General features: G+C 35.5%; 2 protein-coding genes across 4 annotated transcripts; both read right to left on the minus strand.

Annotated features, from left to right (window-relative positions):
- Positions 1 to 1,806: 1,806 nt before the first annotated feature.
- LOC105321034 (uncharacterized) lies at positions 1,807 to 19,852 on the minus strand. 3 transcript variants are annotated; one of them, XM_066081756.1, is made up of 9 exons: positions 19,731 to 19,852; positions 17,557 to 17,659; positions 9,309 to 9,492; positions 8,987 to 9,194; positions 7,463 to 7,717; positions 6,701 to 6,833; positions 4,683 to 4,838; positions 3,840 to 4,060; positions 1,807 to 1,930 (listed from the first exon to the last, which is right to left on the minus strand). In XM_066081756.1, exons 2-8 carry the CDS (start codon positions 17,653 to 17,655, stop codon positions 3,875 to 3,877), a joined length of 1,221 nt encoding a protein of 406 aa, XP_065937828.1. In that variant the 5' UTR covers positions 17,656 to 17,659; positions 19,731 to 19,852; the 3' UTR covers positions 1,807 to 1,930; positions 3,840 to 3,874. The 3 variants fall into 3 exon arrangements, with proteins under 3 accessions (XP_065937828.1, XP_065937825.1, XP_065937827.1); XM_066081753.1 differs by having other exon boundaries at positions 8,987 to 9,492; XM_066081755.1 differs by lacking the exon at positions 19,731 to 19,852 and adding an exon at positions 19,605 to 19,726 and having other exon boundaries at positions 8,987 to 9,492.
- On the minus strand, positions 14,243 to 17,066 carry LOC136274586 (piggyBac transposable element-derived protein 3-like). The gene has a single exon (XM_066081745.1). The coding sequence runs from the start codon at positions 16,287 to 16,289 to the stop codon at positions 15,120 to 15,122; it is 1,170 nt and encodes a 389-aa protein (XP_065937817.1). The 5' UTR covers positions 16,290 to 17,066; the 3' UTR covers positions 14,243 to 15,119.
- Positions 19,853 to 20,948: the final 1,096 nt, after the last annotated feature.

A 20,948-nucleotide genomic window follows, 5' to 3' on the forward strand; every position in this document is an offset into this window, starting at 1 on the left:
TCCAAGGACTACAATTTTGTTGAAAATTTCACAATTGTACGCAATATCGAACTTGACCTAGATATTATCATGATAAACCTGTATACACAATTTCAGTTCAATATTATCCTCTGCGAAGAAAATGAACGGAACTGTTGGTGGACCGACCGACAGACAGACGACAACAGCAAATCAATATCCCCCCCCCCTTTTTTTTCGAAGGAGGGAGAGGATATAAAAAATTGATTCAAAAATATTTTATTTTTATGATAGAGTTAGCCACACAGGCGTTTCGAAATTTGATGTTGACGCAAGTACCTACTAGTAATGAAATGGATTATCTGAAGAATGCAATTGGTAAACCATTTGTTATACATGTAATCACATTTGTATTAGATATGTTACTTCTGGATATCTTCTTTTTATTTCCATGCATGAGACGTTGTGCGACATACATGTAGTATGGAGATGAACTTTATTTAGCTAGATTTAGCAAACTATTTTTACACTCTAGATGCATAGATATAATACCAGTGAAGCTTTGACAAATTGCTAATTTTAAATTACAGATTGGAACCTACCGAAATGATGATACTAATTATCCTGAAAAGTTAATGTAATCTTTAAAAAATGGTCACAATGTTAGATCGGTCATGCTGTTAACATGTAAATCATACTCGTACATCTAGTCAGGTGTGACGTGTTATTAAACATCAATTGTCACAGGTTTCCAATGCAAACATTACGGGAAATGTATAGTGAATGTATACACGTATTTATCAAATTGAACGGATATATATCTACTTATATCGCAATCAATAAACAAATTAAACAGAAAGTCTAAAATTGACACCAATAATGCATGTTACCAGGAAAACCAATTCAATATTAACATTTTTTATTACAATTTCTAGCATTTTTTTTTCTCCTTAGATTTTCATATTTCTAAGAATAAAGTCAGCGGTTTATAAAAGGGCGTGCAGGATTAAACAAAATTAAAGGATCTAATGGGATCTCACTATGTTTAAAGAATCTGAGTGTAATCAATGAAATCTTACCAAATACATGTATAACTATAGGGCAGTTTAAAATACATGTATCTGTATTTTATTTAATACTGGAACTTATTGCATCAGGTAAAAAATATCATTTTTTCACAACGCTGTTTTTACACACGAGTTATCATTATCATAATTTGAATATATTATCGTTATTCACACATGTTTTAAACATTGTATATCTCTATGTAATAAATGATTTCAGACATCTTAGGTTTGCATATTACATATACTAAGATAACCTAAGTTTGACTTAGGATGTACCTCAATTTTCCTGAAATTTGTCTTAGAAACTTTGTTAAAAAGAATCTGGGAAACTTTCGGATGCATGTAGGTAGATTTGAAAATATTAACTTTGGGTACGTAAAACTCAAAGGCTTACGTGTGAGTATCTATTATTGCCGGTACCCATTATTGCTGATCGCTTAAAAAAACCCAAAAAACAATATCCCATTCGTTGTTTTTGAATTACGGACCAATATATATATTAATGATGCGATTCTTTAAGACACTAAGAGCTTGGAAGAAAGGAAACATGCATCAGACATATCGTAAATCACCATAAAAATGTAAGCTTATGAAAACGTTTCCTTTCGTACCCGGGCAATTGCACGTGTTACTGAATGTTCGACTTAAAATCCAATTTATTATGTAATGAAAAAACTCCAAAATGCTGGATATTTTGCAAAGCAATTAAAATCTGGATATTTAAAAACAATTAGTCTTTTTATTTAAAGCATCTATTTTTTTCTTTTATCTTCATCTTGCATTACTGGTAGCAGGTACAGCTGCTTCTTTTGGACCGAACTGCTTCAAACCGTGTCCTTAACAAAGTATGGTCCAAGCTGCACTAAAGCTTGCACTTGTTCCTATTGTCAATCTGTCTCTGGATGCTAAGAAAGAAACGGTAAAACATCATATGATTAAATTCCGTGAATTACAAGATATCAGTCTGATGTTCTTTAGATTATTTTACTTTTATGATGGAGGCAACACAGTTGTTTCGAAAATTTACCAGATAAAGTGGAATATTCGAAGAATACCACTGATAAAATATGTATGTACAACATCCGAAATATACATATTAAGTAGTTGATTAAAGACGTAACAATACTGAGTAGCTTGCTTTTTTCTTGTCACTGCATGCTTGATTATACCAGCGAGAAAACAGATTCACGTTTGTTTGATAAATATAACCATCAAGAAAATGGTTGTAAGGTCTTTCTTAACTGTCCTAGTTATCAAAAACTTAAATGGATTTCTGAAGAACAACTGTTAATGCAGAAAAACGAATTGGGGAACATGTTCCAATTTCTCTTTTTGTACACGTCTAATCTCCTTACCAGCGGAAATTAACATCAACATAAAATATGCGAGGTTCCATGTACATGTAACAAGTATGATGGGAAAAGTGACAAATCTGACATCTTATGGTGGCTGTGTGGTCAACAATTAATTCAATGCAATTCATGACTAAGCTAAGTTTTCTGTTGAGAGTGGTTAATAGTAAATGGTCAATCTGTATATTTATAAAAGTTACTGAAAACACGTGTGTTTGTTTTGAATTAAGTGGGCGTGTCGATATTACATATCGATTGGCTGTTTATGGGTGTTTACGGGTGAATAGGGTGAATTATTCCGTGCTACGCATGAATTGTACACATATAAAGTAGAATTCGGGGTTTTTTAAGTTATTCGAAGTTCGATGCCACTTTGCAACAGACTATCCCCACCCACCCCTCCCAAATGATAACATTGAATTTCTGTCAGTTTTTTGTTTCTACATGATTTTTTCTTCTTTTGTAGAATGAGTATGCTTGTACTTGTTTATGAAAGTAAAGAGACTGAGAGCCGTTTACTTTGTACTATATTATACATTATACGATTATTAAAGCCTGTTGCATTCGCGCATGCGAGCTTATCCTATAAATTATGTGTTTGTGTTTTATTTTATAAATAATTTATGTTCTGTTGAACTGGTGAATAAGAACATAATTTATAATATTCAGTTTCATATATAATTCATGCAATATGCATGCAGTTTATTGCCACAAGCAAACAATGCACTGGAAATTAAAGTTAATTTTCAAGAAGAAGTTAAAAATGTCAAATTGTTAAGGGACAACACATGACAACGGCTTTCACATTCTAGGTGTTTTTTCCTCTGAAGAAAAGAAAAAAACAAGATGCTTAAAGAATTATATAACATTGGAGTTTAAATTTATTTCCTTTGTACAAATTACCCCCAGCCCAATTATGGCCCTACACCCTACCCCCAGGGATCATGATTTGTACAAACTTGAATCTACACTACCTAAGGATGCTTTTACAAAAGTGACAGCTTTTCTGGCCAACTGGTTTTAGAGAAGAAGATTTTAAAAGATTTTTCTCTATATATCCCTTTGTAAATATCTGATCCTAATTGTGACCCCGGGACTAATGATGGTCATCTCCTAAATGTGCCGGAGACACCGATTCAGGTGTCAGGTCCTTATCAATCAGCAAATGTGCCAGGTGGCAATTATTTTTACAAAAATATTTTTTAAAGAGTTTGGTCAGTAAAATCTTAGGTTATGATAGGGTAATTTCTGAATATTTCTTTCTTTTTTAGTAAATATTGTATGCATGAATCTTTTCTACATGAAAGAGCAATTTCAAACATTAATACAAGAATAAAAGAATGGAAGACCATTTTATTGCCATGCAGCAAGCGTCTTTAGCTTTATTTCTTTTTTTGAGTTATATGCAAGACCGATGTCTCCAAACTTCATTTGGGAGACTGAATAAGTAAAATATACTTACTTCTTCCTTAAGATGTGCACCTGATCCTGCTTTTTTCAGAATAGCTCTTTTCCATGACGGTTTTGGATGCAACCAAGCCAATACAAAAATTCACTGACTTCTGCTCTATCTGCTGCTTTCAGCATTTCAAAAGGTCTCGTATAGTGAATGATTCCTCGACTTTTGAGTGGAGAACCTGCTTTATGATGTTCTTTTGGCATTTTCAGGTAGACAAATATGAACTGCAAAGTTAAGAAATATAGAAATATATTGAAAAAGTCCAAAATCCATTTCCACTAGAACAAGAGGCCCATGGGGGGATATCACTCACCTGAGCAACAATACCTATTATAATAAAATCAGCTTTATGGAGTCATAAACAAACAAGTATTTATTTTTTATCCACAAAAAAACCCAAACACATGTCTCCCCTTCTCCTCTAGGTTTTTAATATGACTTAGCTGGACCCTACCAAAAATTTGACCCTGACCTACTTTTTGAATTTTCAAGGTCAAATTTAAAATGGTTGTTTGGCTAAACCTGAATGTACACTGGTTATCTAGTAACATACTTTTAAACTTATCAATTTAGATCGATCACAGGTCCAGCAGCTTCATCGTTTTTCTGAGTAACATTTGTCATAACTCTTATCAGCAAGCAGCAGCAGCATTTGGAATCAAAGACAGGCTATCCAGTCTAACACAAACAAGTCAGCTAAAAACGTATGAAATCAATGCTATTTCTTTGGAGTTTATATCTCTCTCTCATTGAAAGTTGGTGATAGTGCTTCGCTTGTCATTAATGTTTTTAAGTCAGTCAACAAACAATGATAACATAATGACAAACAAAATAACTGACACTTACTGTGGTTTCCATAAATACTATTCCCAGGGAATTTGGATACAATGCCGAGCTCTCTGTTTCTGCAATGAGCTCAGATCCAACTTGCCCAAGAACACAAGAGTCAAGTTGATCTTCCAGACATTCAGATGAAAGATTGTTGAATGGTTTTCCTTTCACCTAAAAATATGACAATATATAAGGAATAAGGAATCAGGAATAATTTTGGTTGGGGCGTGATCAAATCTAATAAAGCCCGAAGGGCTTTATGATAGATTTGATCACGCCCCGACCGAAATTATCACCTCATAATATTCAAAGAATGATTCCTTATTACTTATATTTATATAATTTTAAGCCATCGTACGATTAAATATTTAAATATAAATAAGCAAACCCCGGTGGCGCCTCAATTTGGCATCATTTGTATTATGGGTTATATAGTACAAAATCGATACGTAGTGTTATCACAGGCAAAGACACTGAAAAATGTAAATATATATATATAATGAAACATAAAAGTAGCTAAGGCAATACTTTGGAAGGAAACCACTGTAAACATATTATATTTGGCGTGTACGATATTTGGCGGAAATTAGTTTTTGAACAAGTTGGCGTAGATTTGAATTAGCGTATTCCTGAATGTGACTATTCTTTTACATATATGTATGGCATTTAGTGATGAACTTGATTTAGCGGAAGCCACATTCCGCCAAAAACGCTAAATAGAATACACAACCAAATGTAATACGTTTACAGTAATATGTAACATGAAAACTATCTGCAATCATGTTTAGAAATTTAATTTAAGAATTATTTTATTCAGACATACATATAAATATACTGAATACACTATAGTTACTGTATACCTGTGTTAAGTACATCTCTTTTCAATTGCTTTTTTTTACAAGAATATTTTTAAAGACTTTATAATCTTATGTAAAAATTTGACCTGCCCCCCATCCCCCAAATTATGGCCCACACTTCCCCTGGGGATCATGATTTGACCAAACTTGTATCTAATTTACCTATACTTAAAAGATTTTTAAAGTGTAAAATACATTTCATCTACCCAAAACTAAGTTTTATATTGTTGAAATTGAAGTAAAGTTACAGAAAATATGAATAAAACTTAATGTTGGACTATTTTTCTATGTAATGGATATAAACTTCTGGATACTATAATTTTGGAACCAAAATGACCACAACAAAAAATTTAAATTTCCAGAAAAATCTTTCCATCGCTCAAACTATTGATCTCTCAAAGTTTGATCATGGCCCCTTGGAGGTCGAGTTATCCAGAGTCATCTGTATGTAACATATGAGAAAATATTTATTCTGAATAGGTTTAAGTTGAACATGCAAGATGAACATGTTTGCTTCATAATATGATATTAACATTTTCTGGTGTCTTTGTTTGTGAAAACACTATGAATCGATTTTGTAATGTATAGTCCGATACATATCACCAATGACTATCTCAATAGTTTAATTGTACAATTGCTGAAATTATATAAATATTAGTAATCCGGAATCATTCTTTGAGTATTATGAGGTGATCATATACAGCCGAAGTGATCAAATCTATCATAAAGCCCTTCATGCTTGGATTTGATAACCCAAACCGTATTTGATCACCTCAAAATACACAAAGAAAGAAGTCTTTCTAATCTGAAGGGCCAGCACCTTTTACTTGATTTCAGAAAAAAGCTTGTGTAATCTTATAACACACACTTTGTTCAATCTTATAATATATTCATTACTACATTAAATATATTGTCAAAAGTCTCAGTGCTAAAGAGAAGAAATTTCAAGAAAAATTATGGCACTGGAATTCTCAGGTACATGTATTATGCACATCTACACATTGTGTCCTTAATCTCTACAATGTTTCTTGAAATTCTGTGCAGCTGCTAATGTTGAATTGCGCTTACAGCAGGAGTGACAAATAGGACAAAAAACATTATATCTCCTGCAACAATGTGTGTGGGCTAAAATTAAGTCTGTTTTTCTGTTGGAAATGGAAGACCTTAATCAAATACCTCAACTACAAACAGCAGTGTACAATTCTGTATGTTTCGTCCTTCTTGTGGCACCGGTGTTAATGGGTATGCTAAATCTGGAGTACTATTCACTACTTTATCACCAATAACAATGGTTTTTTTCATCACTCCTCTGCAATAAAAAAGGCTGTAGACAATCAAAGATTATTTTGGAAAATTATGTCAGGCCTGTGGGCCTCTTCTTTGAATTCAAATAAATATACATAAGTACATGATTGTGATATACATAAGTACTGCTTGTGTAAATAAGACATAGGTAAGGATTCTGAAAGCAAGAGGCCCAGGGGCAACATCGCTAACCTGAGCAACAATGGCCATAACTGATCAGAAAAGCTACAGACTCCGACACATATTAAAATATAAATGCTCTTAATTAAAAATAATATATCGGATTTAAGTAAAACTGTTCTTTTAAGCAATAAAAAACCTTCTGCAACAAAATTTAGTTTTTTACTAAAATCTTTAGATATGTAATTTTCTTTATTTTACCGAATATAGTTTATTTGGTATTGTATGATATAAATATATAAATAGAATTAATATATGATGCATACTTTTCAGACTAGAGGTGACCCAAAATCATGTCTACTTAAAAGCAGAGGTTTAAAGATCGACCTCTTTAAGTGGAACCCTCTGTAATGTGAATAGCTTCAAGAACGCAGGTGGTCTTAAGATAAAACTAGATGACATATCAGGATTACAATGGCAAACATACATATTCATAATTTTATAGATACATACTTTTGTTCCAGAAAGAAAAGCCCACCAAACATTGCCCAATTATGTTTGAAAACACTCTCAGAAGGTTGTCTTATTTCAGTGCTTCTTTCTGCATTTTTCCTTCTCATATATTTAGATTTTCTCCTTTTCTTTTTGATAGACCCTTTTCTTTCTGTAACAGAGTCATCCTCATCAGTTGGAAACAAAGTGGTTTTGATAACCGACAACGTTGATGACAAAAAGGTTTTAACACCTAGGAGCCATTTTCTGTCCAACCTTAAAAAAAAAATTCTTCATAATATGAGGGTCAATCAAAAAATACAAAGACAATGTCATTGTCTGTCATATAGTTTTCACAGCTAACACTTTAAATTATGCACCAACACGTATTGTGTTATTATGTAGAGTTTTATAACATTTGTTGAAAAGGTATTTTTTTGACCTGATTTTAAAAGCAGCATGTTTTGTCACCATGGAGCACAGTTACAGGTTAACATGACGTCATGAAGAAGTACATGTATATATATACAGTTTGTTAAATTACCCTATCTTTATTTCACACTTAGTGCAACTGCATTTTAAAACAACTCTATACCACTCGGTATCTTATTTGCTAAAAACTGATCGAGAATCAGCTAGAAGTCTTTTCTCTGATGTTTTTATTTATGTTACCATGTATTTCTTTGTTCGCAATACCGGAAACCTTGAACGTAAGATGATGTTATTAACTATTCGACCAGGGGATGCTGGTTAACCAAGGTTCAATAATAACTAGGCATTGGACAAGGAAGTTACCGTATATCAGGTTTTTTCCAAGTCATGTTTTTTCCGCAAATCAGAACCTGAAACGGTATATAAAATTTACGCAATCAAATTTTCACTATTTCACAGTCACATTGAAAATATAATTCACGATTGCTTAAACCTTTGAGGTAAGTGGGGGAAAGTATCTAAATTGTCGCTCTTTGTAATGAAAAATTTGGACAATGAAACCATTTACATGATTTCCTTAATGTGAATACCGATAATTATTATTTTCATAGACGCAAACAGTCATAAATAAATAGATCATGTACCATTACATATACCAGTAGCTCAGGTGTAATTAGACATTGGTTTACGCAAGGAAAGTGACCGTTATAATTAGCTTGTCAATGGATTATTGAATAAACAATGAGGCTTACAAATCTATTATCTGGTGCTTGTCCTCCGATCCCGCAATTTGTACCTCTAACTAAACTAACTGAACATAGTTCATTGTACTTTTAATTACCTGTTTTCTTTATCAGGAAAGAGAGAACTCTATTACAAAAACAAAACTTTGTATCAAATTTACGCTGATTTATTTTCCGCGATTCGGAAATTGTCGCAAACAATGGGGAAATTTGATACACATGGAAAAAACCTGATATACGGTAATTCCCTGCTCAACCCATTTATGTATAAATAATTATGTAAAATTAATATACAATGCAACGGAAATGAATGATAAATGTTATTATTATTTATAGCCAGTAATAAAAGTTGAATATGATTACCACTTACCAATCAGTGAGATCCATTTTTTTGTCCACTTCTTTTGCCCTTTCGAAGTCAGATTTTATATCTTTTACAATTTTGTATTCCCGATGCATTTTGAGCATAAAGCAATCATTGATCCTCTTTTTAATTTCATCAAAGTCCCAAGAAAACAACAAACTCTCCTTGGTAAGTCTGCTAAACTTTTTCACAGAGTTTTCAAAATCTGGAATGTCTGGAAATGTCTCCAAAATGTCAGTTTTAATATTCTGCATTAGTTCCTCGAGAGGGTCAAATTTTTCATTATAAAAAATGTTGATATTTTTTAAATCTATGTATTTTAATTTACTGGCAGGAAAAGTTCCTTCCTTTTCATCCGTTAAACCTCCTTCTGAAGAACTTTCGTCAGTGTTGTCATCATTTTCATCAGATGTAAAAAACCATTCTGCTGAAGAAGATGACCTTAAAGATGATGCCCTTTTCTTTGCAGAGCTTTCCTTGTGTTGCAGTTGTGCTGTTTTACTCTCTTCAACCTTTAAACAAAATTATAAAACTATACATTATAGACATATTACATCTGCCATAATTCAGGTATCTTTGTGTTTAGTTTAGGCCCCTGGGCCATAAAAAGTTAGACGAGCTCACTTTTGATCTCAGTCTCTCTTTTACATAAGGAATATATAGTGGAAAAGTGAGACTAAGAGCAAAAGTGAGCTTGTCTTAGTTTTATGGCCCCGTGGCCAGATCAGAAAAACTAATTAAAACCTTTTTTCCATTTTTTCCAGTTCGGTTTACTTTTAGGTTGTCTGAGTCACTCAGGTGACTTATTACAATTGGTCTTCGTCCCTTATCGTTCATCATCAGTTAACAATTTCAGATTTTTAACATCTTGAAAACTACAAGGCCAATTGTTAACTTTGGTTTGAAGCATCTCTAGGATAAGAGGAATATAAATTGTGAAATTTATGACCATACCACCTTAGGGCCTCATGGGAGGGCCAAAATAACCAATTAAAGTGAAATTGTATTAAATCTTAGATAATCCTCTTCTCTGACTATATTCATATACAATTTAGAAAAACTAAATGCATGGTTACCATAATGATGTTTATTAAGCTCTCTACCAAAATTGTGCAATTAATGGTCCCTTAGTCAGGGTTTCAGGCCCTTGGACGGGGCAAATATAGCCCTTTAGTGAAAATCTAATAAATCTTAGAATAACTTCTTCCCTCTATCCATGTACTAAATTGAAAATGTATTTATAATCTTAGAAACTCTTCTCCTCTTCATCCACAGCGGGGGAGATAAACTGAATGACATTGTATGGACATGATATTCATGAAGCTCTCTACCTAAATTATGAGATTCAGGACACTTGGGTAGGGCCAATATGATCTCAAAGTGAACATATATTGAACTTTAAAATATTTTCTTCTGTACTTTCACAGCCAAGGGAGATAAACTAAATAAATTGTTATTATGTATATAATGTCCTGTGCTTAAATTAAGAAATTCACTGTCTATGGGCAGGGGAGGTGGAGGGGGCTTGAGGCTGAGGGAGAGTGACAAACATGGCTGTATAGTGAATAGGCGTAGATAAATTAATAGTGTGTTTCCGGTTCCCCGACCGACCCTAAAAATATGCCCCGACCCTAAACCTTTTATCATCGATATATTAATCTGGATATTGATCAACGATTCCGGTTTTACTTTTAGAAATTCCAATCTTAGTCACTTCCGTGTTTAAGAAAACACATACTCTACACCAAATTAAAGATTTATTTTGACAGCGATTTCTTGTGGAAAATGGCATCTTGCTTGCCAAGCACATTGTTGGCAATAACAATTCGAAAGTGTCATCACCAGGGGGGTTAAAAACTTGATGTAACGGTAAAAAAGGATGCATCATTGTTCAGTGTTTTTGAGATGTATCACGAGGGGCCATCTGACTGGCCTAAAGGCAGCAAAACTTCGATTTTGTGCTGGCCAAGTAAGCCACATACAAAAGACACAGATCCATATGAGGTCCAACGCTGTGTATCGGTGGGAGATTTGGTTGGATTTCAGTGTCAAGTGTCAAGTTTCAGGATACACAGGAAGGAAGACCTTCATTAAAAGGTGAAAGTGAAGAAAGCAAATAAGATTCAGGAGATGGACCAAGAGACCGTCATGGAGGCACCGGAGGGAGATGATGAAACAGAAGTCGAATCAGGAGGTATTAGATGTAGATGAACCCAGTAATTTATCCAAACCAGAGCTTCAAGTCATGGAAGAGCCAAAGTTTGCAGACTACCGCCTTACTACGCCTCAGCATGCAAGAGTAACAATTCTTTGTGTAGAGTGCAGAAAACCAAGAGTATTATACTCCAAGCATGTGTTAACCGAAAGACAGAAGGTTTCTCTAGTAATCATACTCAGCGAATTTGATTATACTTGTGGTGCCCCTATTACACCGCCACACCATTTACTGCATGGAGTTGTGATGACGAGATCTCAAATGTCATGTGCATCCGCTGTTGAAGTAACATACTACAGTGGAGACATTGGTAGAAAAGATCACATGTTGCCATTGTGGAGCAGAGGGAGGTTATAAAAAACAATATAAAAGTGTTCTTTCTCTGTGCAATGACTGCTATACTCTGGGAAAATTGCCAGTTGTAAGCCGCCCTTTTGGCAGAAAAAAATAAACTCATCTTTTCCAACTTTTTTATTGTTGTTGAAGTGAAAAAAAAATAAAATGTTTAAATAAAATAAAATGTTTTCCTTACCTACCTACCCTATTTTTTTTCAAGCTGGAATAGGAAACACACTATTAATTTATTTTGGCCTTATGTATTTTTTTTTTAGGTCACTTGATTGAGTCACTCGGGTAACCTATTGCCGTTTGTTCTATTTACAGAAATCTAGCTACTATAATTTCCTGTTCATTGTATGCTTGCATGAACTTTAAAATATTCACGGTTTGTTATTGTCATTTTTTCATGAAGAAACAAACTGAGTGTATGCATATTGTGTGCATTATACATGAAACTGAATATTATAAAAGATTGACCATTAAAGGCCTGCAGGTTTTTTTATTTACCAAAAGTTTACAATGTTTGGTCCCTGAAGCTAGGGAATAGATAATCCAAGATTCCTAGGAATCTTTTGCCCCCCCCCCCCCTTTTTATGGCATAGATGTTTCTCAAACATCAGATAATAAAAGACCGACGTAACAGTCAGAGGAGTCACAGATTAGGGTCAAGACTCCAAAATGAAGCTTTAAATGCAAAAATGAGACCCTCTGCCACTTAGCATAAGGGCTATGGTATTCAGGTGACCATCAAGGCCTGTAGGCCTCTTGTTATGTTATATAATGACATTATCAGTTCAATTTAAAAGATTGATGGATGAACAGACAAACTTTTGTATAAACAGACATACTGATGGATGAACAGAATAATGGATGAACTGACTAACTAATGAATGTCGGATGAACAGACTGATTAATTCACACATGAAATAAGACTGATGGATGAACAGATTGACTGAGTGACTAACAGACCACAGGTGCTTGACAACAGAACCCCCCCCCCCCCCCCCCCCCACCCTACCCCCGATTTAGACCCATGGGTTAGTTGATTCTCATTTTAATTGAACTTCCTTTAATCACATAAACAACATGTTCCTTTCAAAATATATGAAAATCAACAGAAAATAATCGATTTGTGTAAAACTCACTCCAACCTGCACATAATTATGAAAAGAAGAAAGGTATGCCACTCCACTAGGTAACTGCGATGGAAGTAAACATCTTCTGGTCACTATGGTACAATAAAATCCAATAAAATCGAGTTTACATGTATTGACACATGAAGTGACTCCTTGGATTTTATCCTACCAGATTGAACATTACGTCACTGAAAGATGTTGGCTTCTGTCTCAGTAAAGGCCCTGTCACACCAAGCTGCGTCCCCACGGCGTGTTTATGGCATTGTAAAATTCATGGAATCGCCGTAAGATCGCAAGGAAAATTCAGAAAAAATGTACAGTTTTATTTGAAAATTTCACAAGTGGAGATGTCACGGCGTCCTGACGGCGACTGAGGCGTTCTTATGGAGCTCCCAAGGCGTGTAACTGCGTTTCCACGGAGTTCTACTTATCGATTAACTGCGCTCTTGCTGAGTCTCCTCCGTGCGCTCATGACGTGCTAGGAGTGTTTACTGCGTGTCCACGGCATGCTCTGCGCGCTGAATGCGTGCACAAGACATTCTTTACTACTTGGTTGGTTAATATTAATTTGTACAATTGTATGGGGAACAAACAAGAATTTACAACTGGTAAATAAATGATTAAAAAATTGTTTTGATTTTATGAAAAGGTACATTGTAATTGAAGCATAACTACTTCTAAACAATTTGTGAAGAACTAGGACAAAACTCTTAGTAGTCAGGTCTACCAAAAAGATCCGCTATTAGTTGTTAGAAAACATAGAAAAGATGTGAAAACATCAACACCAAATGGCATGAATTCCATCTACGTCCACTGATAGGTCTTGGAATATTAGCAAATGCTACTTTTTACATAGTCATCTACATCCAGTTTGATAATTATTACATTGCTTGCTATTGTACAACAACCATTGTTCGAGTTTTCGTGGTCTTGATGACAACGCAGAAGAAACGTCACGAAAGCGCAATAAACGCAGCAACAGCTCTTTTGGGTCGCTGTGTGAACACAGCCAAATGAAAAACAACTTGTTCAAACTCTGTGGATGCGCAGTGAGAGCGCGATAAAGACGCAGTGAGATCCCAAAGGACTCCGTAAGGTCTCCTTGCAAGGGCAATTGACTTATCACTGCGTCTACACTGCGATTAGCTGCGTTCCTTGAGCGCGCCGATGGAGCTCTCGTGGCGCTGTCGGAGATCTTTCGGCGCTGTCACGGGGACCTCATTACGCTTCTACGGCATGTTTATCAGAACGCAGACAGAGCAACAGCGCGTACTTTGTGCATGTTCAAAGTGCGCGCCGTCGCATGGCGTTTTAAAATGTTCAAGGCGATCCCACCGCCACGGACGAAGATGCCGTTGCGATGTTACGGTGCTGTAGGAGACTACTGTGTTTACCTTGGCATTTTACATCATTTAAGGATGCAGTGTGATCGCCATGAGGGAGCAGCTCCGGTGTGACAGGGGTTTTACGTAACTTGTCTTAACTCTTTTCCCCCTAATGCCACCTTTTGACGCATCTCTCATTTCCCTAAAGGCTTTTCTAGGCCTAGAGGTTTTTAGCTCATTTGAAAGAAAACAAGGGGTGTTTTGAAAACATATTTATTAAACTAAATCATCATCAAAACATAACATATGATACATCATGAGAACCGGGAAAGATTGAACTTTAACAATATTATGTCATATTGCGGAAACATTTTCATATAAATTGTTTATTCAGGTAAATTTACCTGTGCACTATTAGAAATACAAAGTATAGATTAATTCATGGATAAAATCTGATCTGTTCATGAAGTAATAAACAAATAACAATCAATTAAGCATTTTCCTTCAATATAATATAAAAAAGTCAGGTATTTTACCTGAAAACTGAGATCAATACACTGAACGGAAATTACTTTGTATAAAGATGCAACAATAAATAAATTTTAATCATTGAATTCAGAATTCATAGATGTTTTCATTTCTAGCCTTTATTATTACATAAACAGCACCTGCAAAACATAATGCAGGTATATCCAGGTAAATTTACCTGTGCATCAAATATAATTCATAGTACGAATTACATTGGTTTTTTATAACACTGTTGTTGAAAATAAATAAATAAATAATTAAATAAGTAAATATCTATCTAAAAACATGCAAAAATAAAACTATCACATTGTTATTTACCAATATAAAATACGTAAACAGAGAACTGAACAATGAACAATGAACAAAGACATAATAAATGTGGCTTTATGAGACTAGAGAAAAGACTCATGATCAGTAAACAGTTTGTTATTGTCAGATAAGTATTTCAATTGTCTCACATATATATCACAAGATCAGGTACAGTATATTAATCAGGTATTACAGGTAAAAATAGCTTGTCACAATCACAATCACAATTTTATCACACCCGAGGAATCAATCACATTTGGACTTCTGATTTCGACTAGTTTTTTGACTCAGTGCCTTGCAATGTAGCAGTTCTTACAGAAGTGAATGTTACAGGTAGGACACCCCGTCACAACTTCTTTGCAGATATTCAACACATGGCATCCTTTGCATCTGCAGCGTTTTCCATCCAGGCGAAGAAACACATGGTTAACTCGGTTGTTCTCGACGAACATAGGTGCCAAGGATTCTCGTACACACACTCTTTTCCTGGAGGTAAAGTTCCCAATCATGGCACGTCCAAGTTCAATAACGAAATCCAGGTGGGTGTAACGCTTCTTCCGGATGGTCCTCGATGATGCCTCCTTGTACACGAGGTACGCGTTCACACGACAGCAGTCCAAGATAAACCAGAGAATGTATTTCCAGTACTTCTTGCTTGGTCGACCACAGGCATACTTTTTCCTCAGTTGATCATGGAGGTCTACACCGTTCATGAACTGGTTGTAGTCTGCTATGGCCTTGGGCTGAGGAACCATTACACGCTGTCGACCAACCTGACGTTCACATCGGACAGGATCACTGGTGCTGTTGTTGTGCACAATCATCACAATGTTGTTGTCATTCCATGCGGTCACACTGAGATTGTCTTTGATGTAAGACACCGAATCTCCTCGGTTAGGCAATTGACGCTTCAGGACTGACTTCTTCTGTCTTAGGGGTGGTGGCAAGTCCTTTCGGTTTGGATTCACTGTTCCAAAGGTGTAGATGTATTCTTCCAACAGCTGATCATTTGCAAGTTGAACACCGTTGAAAAACCTGTCATGGTACAAGTGATGATTGAGGCCCGCTAAGTCTCTTGTTAGGTGATGAACAACACTGTATCCCAGTCCAAATCTCTGTTGAATTGGTGTTCTGTCTCGTTTACCTGTGTAAAGCACATAATCGCTCATAAAGGATGTCCTCCCATCACAACGTGCCCAGAATTTGATCCCGAATTTCTCCGGTTTGGCTGGCATGTACTGTCTTAGTTCTGTCCGCCCTTTATACCCTTTCATGGCCTCGTCAATTGAGATTTCTGTGGAATGTTGGTAGTACAATTTGAAGTTGGCTCTTGTCACATCATACAACGGCTTCACCTTGTTGATGGGGTGATACTGGGGGTCATCTCTTGGTATGCGGGCGGCAGCACAATTCAAATGAAGGTACTGTGTTAGTTTAGCATACCTGTCCCTAGTCATCACAGTTTTAAACCCAGCACATCCTAGGAAATCATCGTCCCTCCAATAGTCCTCGTATTGATGTCATGGTGAGGCGCCCATAACGATGTTTAGTCCAAGATATGCACGAATTTCCTCGCCGGAAGTCTCGGACCACGCAGAGTCTCTTTCGTTCTTCTCGCGTTGGCAAAGTTCTGCATAAGCATTTGTTTCCCTCGCTATGCGATCGTAGATGTCATCAGGGACGAACACACTGAAATAATCAAAAGGTCCAGCGGTGTCTTTGTTGAAGTCATCTGGCAACTTTGGACCGGGACGTAAAGCACATGTAGGTATATCGCCATTGTTGTTATCTTCAAGGTGTTGAGGATTTTCGCGGTTATTCGGCTGCCAATCTGCTGGATTCCTGTCGTCTTCTTCATCGGAACTTGATCCCACATTGTCACTATGGAATCCAGAAAACTCAGAGCCAGAGGAATCATTTAAAATGTCAAAAACACGGTCCAAATTGGAATCATACTCATCAGACGACGCCATTTTTTTTACTTCATTAACAGGTGTTTGTATCACGTGATAGCCAGTTCCACGAATCATTACCATATATGGAATGATTACGTATGCATTGTTTATTCCCTCCTGCGTAAGGTGGTACCAATGTTAAATAAGATATGTGAAATAAACAAGGATTAAAAGGGCAATGTGTATAGTCGTCATAAGTCGTCATTAGGGAAATGGCCAGACGCGTCATATCGTGGCATTAGGGGGTAAGGGATAATCACTATAGGGGGAATAGAGTTTAAAAAAATTGTTTGGTGTGGTATAGTAGAATTACCAAAGAACACACATTTAGTTTAAAAGCATTATAAGAAAGATATATATTTAATGCGATAATATCAAGTCATGCTGGTTGGATATATGAAGCGAATACATTTTTGATAGTCCTAAAATGACAGAAGGATAGTAATCATGGTTATGTAAACAACAGAAGTGGCATGCCTTTCCTCATTTAAAATGCAGATGGGGGGGGGGGGGAATGTTTTAACAATTGTATTATTCTTTGTTAATTTTTAGATAGATACATTATACTGGGGAATGAACATGCTGTATGTTGTGTACATGACTTTACAGAAATTTCTATCAAAAGGAGAGACAACTACCTCGGGGTCTACATGTGGGATGGGGGGGGGGGGGGGGTATGGGGTTCCTGTGTAACAGAGGCTAATGAATGAACAGAACGATTACAACAGTGCTCATTCAGAGATAACATAATGAAAATATTTCTATTTACCTGAACTCCTGATGATGAGGATTCACTGTATTCTTCGTTTTGTAGTTTTCTTTTCTTTTTACCAACAGTTTTCGATTCTGTTTTTACAAATGACTCCATGTCTCTTAAAATAAAGAATAAACATGGAATTATGTTCAAACCACCCCAATCTGCCATGAAACTAAATGCAGATAGGGAGATTATTTGCAATTATTTCAGTCCATGCAAGTGAACTATTCTTGAGATTAATAGAGTTGTTTTTAATTACAAATTTTAATACATGTATCTTACAGTTTAAAATTAATTCATGTTTTATCTAAAAACCAAAATTCTGCATTGATTTGAAAGAAGGGTCAGTAAATACTTCATGCTGAAAAATATCTGGAGATCTTTGATGTACATACTTGTATCATCCATTATATGTATGAACTACTTTTAAAATTAATAAAAAAAAAAAATAGACCATACATCTTGGCAATTGAAATTAGCATTCTCTTTTATAGAGACGTGGCCAGTCATATACACAAGTCTTCATTCACAGGATAGAGGTTTTGTCTGTCTACTTTTCTAAAGTCAATAATTAAGACATATGCAGATAGAATCAAAATAACAAAAAAAAAAAAAATGCAGATAAAATCTAGCTGTCCCAATATTCTTAAAGATTGCTTAATTATTTGTTCTTCATAAATACCTCAAACAATATGCATTAACTAGAATGGAAAAAAAAATACAAATTTTTGTATTTCAATTGCCCGCCCTCTCACTCTCCCTTGTTGGGATGGTGATTCGTATTACAATTGATATAAAATAAGGCCTGGATGATAACAATTTTAAAAAATTGTGCAATAAAGGTGTTCCAAGAGAATATTCCGAATGCCGGAATGGAAAAAGATAAATATCCATACGAAAATCTGTTTTTCATTCCTGTGAAAATCTCCGAGATAACGCGCCAATGAATGCTTTCAATATATTGTATTTCTTTAGCAGATAAAAACCATCAAAATGTGATGGAAACGGTAACTTAATTGGGACAGACTATAGTCTATAGTAGTATCAGGGCTTGAAAAAATTTAACAAGGGCCCAATGGTCTTGGGCCAGCAATAATATTAGGAGAGTCAAGTGCTTTTGACAGAGCACTTCCCTTTTGACCAAACCTTTTGGAGACCTTTTCCAAAATCAGTCCCGTGTGACAATGAAATAATTACTAGTAATTCTTTACTGAACTTAATCTTATTTAACTAATCAAAGTACTGAAGTACTGACGGGAGTTGATTTTATCGATTATCGTTTATTTTAAAATCAACGATATTTGATTTTTCATGGCAAGTAGTATTAGTAATCGAAATATTTCTGAGAAATGGTATGGACCCAGGCAAGATTGAACTCTAGTCTTGTTCATCCAAATGCGCGGCTGTCTCCGTTTATCTCAGACAAGCAAGAGAGATTAAATGTTTGTCAGATATTAACGGAGACAGCCGAGCGTCTGGTTGAACGAGACTTCATTGAACTCTAGCGGAGGAATACATACGACTTCAAAAAATATCTAAACTGTTTGTGCCATTTAAAATCTCACAAGGTTTTCCTGAAAAACAATGTTTCAAAATACATTGCCTCGAATTTATCGATAATTTTGAAGACCTAAGTGTTGTCAGCGGTATTGATTTGTGCTTAGGTCCAAACATTGTTTCACTTTCGGTTTTCCCGTTTAAGTACATAGGAGAGTTGATCAAAATCAACTCCCAAAAATCATACTGTAACGTTACTGGTATAACAGGGAAAAAAAGACAAATAGGATGTTTATTTTCTAGTGTCTGTCTCAGGTTATAATATCAAGAGTCCAAAATAAAACAAACATTATATTTATTTTCATAGATGACAGGCCAGAGCATCTTCGCTAGCCAAGGGTTTCTGATCTGCACCGCTTCTCACGAACGTTCGTGAGAAGCGGTGCGGATCAGAAACCCTTGGCTAGCGAAGATGAGGCCAGAGCTGAGACGACGAAAGAGTCGAGTTAAAATAAATTTTGCCCCATTATTCCGCTGTAACTGTAAGTGTAACATTCACTCACCATGCTCACTGGCTTCGCTCTCCAGTCGGTCACATCGTAAATCATATTATTTTTTAAACAAAAAGACTTCGAACATAAATTGCATTTAAAATATAATGTACGTAATTTGTGTATTAGAATATATACCGTTTCCTGATGAAACGCACTGTCTTACAAGATCCAATAACTGAATAAGCAACCAAAGTCTAGCTACTCTGCAGCAAAAAACTGCTCAGCAATAATGATATTTGTTTACGTTTATCGACTATTTAAACGGAATTTTCCGATCCCGATTGAAAAAAAATATAAACATGACCCCTAGCCCAAAGTATGACTTGTGCCGCCCATATGACACCGGATTCTTGGGGGCACGGGTGTCCTGTCGGAATACCGGCCTTAAAAGACGCAAAATTAGCACCGATTTATGGGACCAGGGCGCTGAGTAGACCCAATCATACTCTAAAATAGGGAGTCTAAGCAAGTCGATCGCCTAAACTCTGTCCCGAGTTTTTACTTCCACCACTTTTTGCTTGATATTTCGATAATCATAAATACATGTACCTTTGTGCTCAAACTACGTTCGTCCACTAATATGAAAAATATCCAGATTATCTACTTTGAAACGCCCCTCTACCGCTTCAGGTTGCAATACACATCCAAAAATAGAAAGTCTACGGGGATTTTGCATTGCATCAGCCATCAATAGGCCCGCATGATAACGGTGAAAAATTACGCGAGATATCCCGACTACTTCCGAATGGAGAAAAGATGTAAACATTTCCCATTTTAAATCTCCGTAAGGAATTTTGTTTCGCTCCTGTGAACTTTTATGAGTGAAAAATGATAATTGTTCAATGAAGATATATATATCTTGGATATATTCCCTTTTATCGATTTCAACTGTATTTCTTTCACAGGTATGTGTATTTTTATTAAAAATCGTCAAACAGTGATGGAAGCAATAACTTGGGAGAGACTACATGTATAGCAAAGTGTACATGATTGTGTTCTGTCATGTTGTAAATTTTGAATTTACCGGGTGGCAGTAAATACAAAATTTAAACCATGACGACAGTTGTCATGTTATAAATTTTGTATTTACTGCCACCCAGTAAATTCAAAATTTACAACATGACAGTACTAATGAATAAAAATTGGTATCCACTCGGTGCACTGTATCAATAGCTTAGAGTACTAATGTTTAACTGTTGGGAATCTCTCAGTACGCTTTATCAATAGCTTAGGGTACAAATGTATGACTGTTGTGATCCTCTCAGTGCAAGTTTCAATAGTATTGGGTAATAATGTATAACAGCGGTGATCTTCTCTGTGAACTGTATCATTAACATTTATTATAGGCATACG

This window comes from Magallana gigas, chromosome 4 (genome assembly GCF_963853765.1).
Source record: "Magallana gigas chromosome 4, xbMagGiga1.1, whole genome shotgun sequence".
Lineage (NCBI taxonomy): Eukaryota > Metazoa > Mollusca > Bivalvia > Ostreida > Ostreidae > Magallana > Magallana gigas.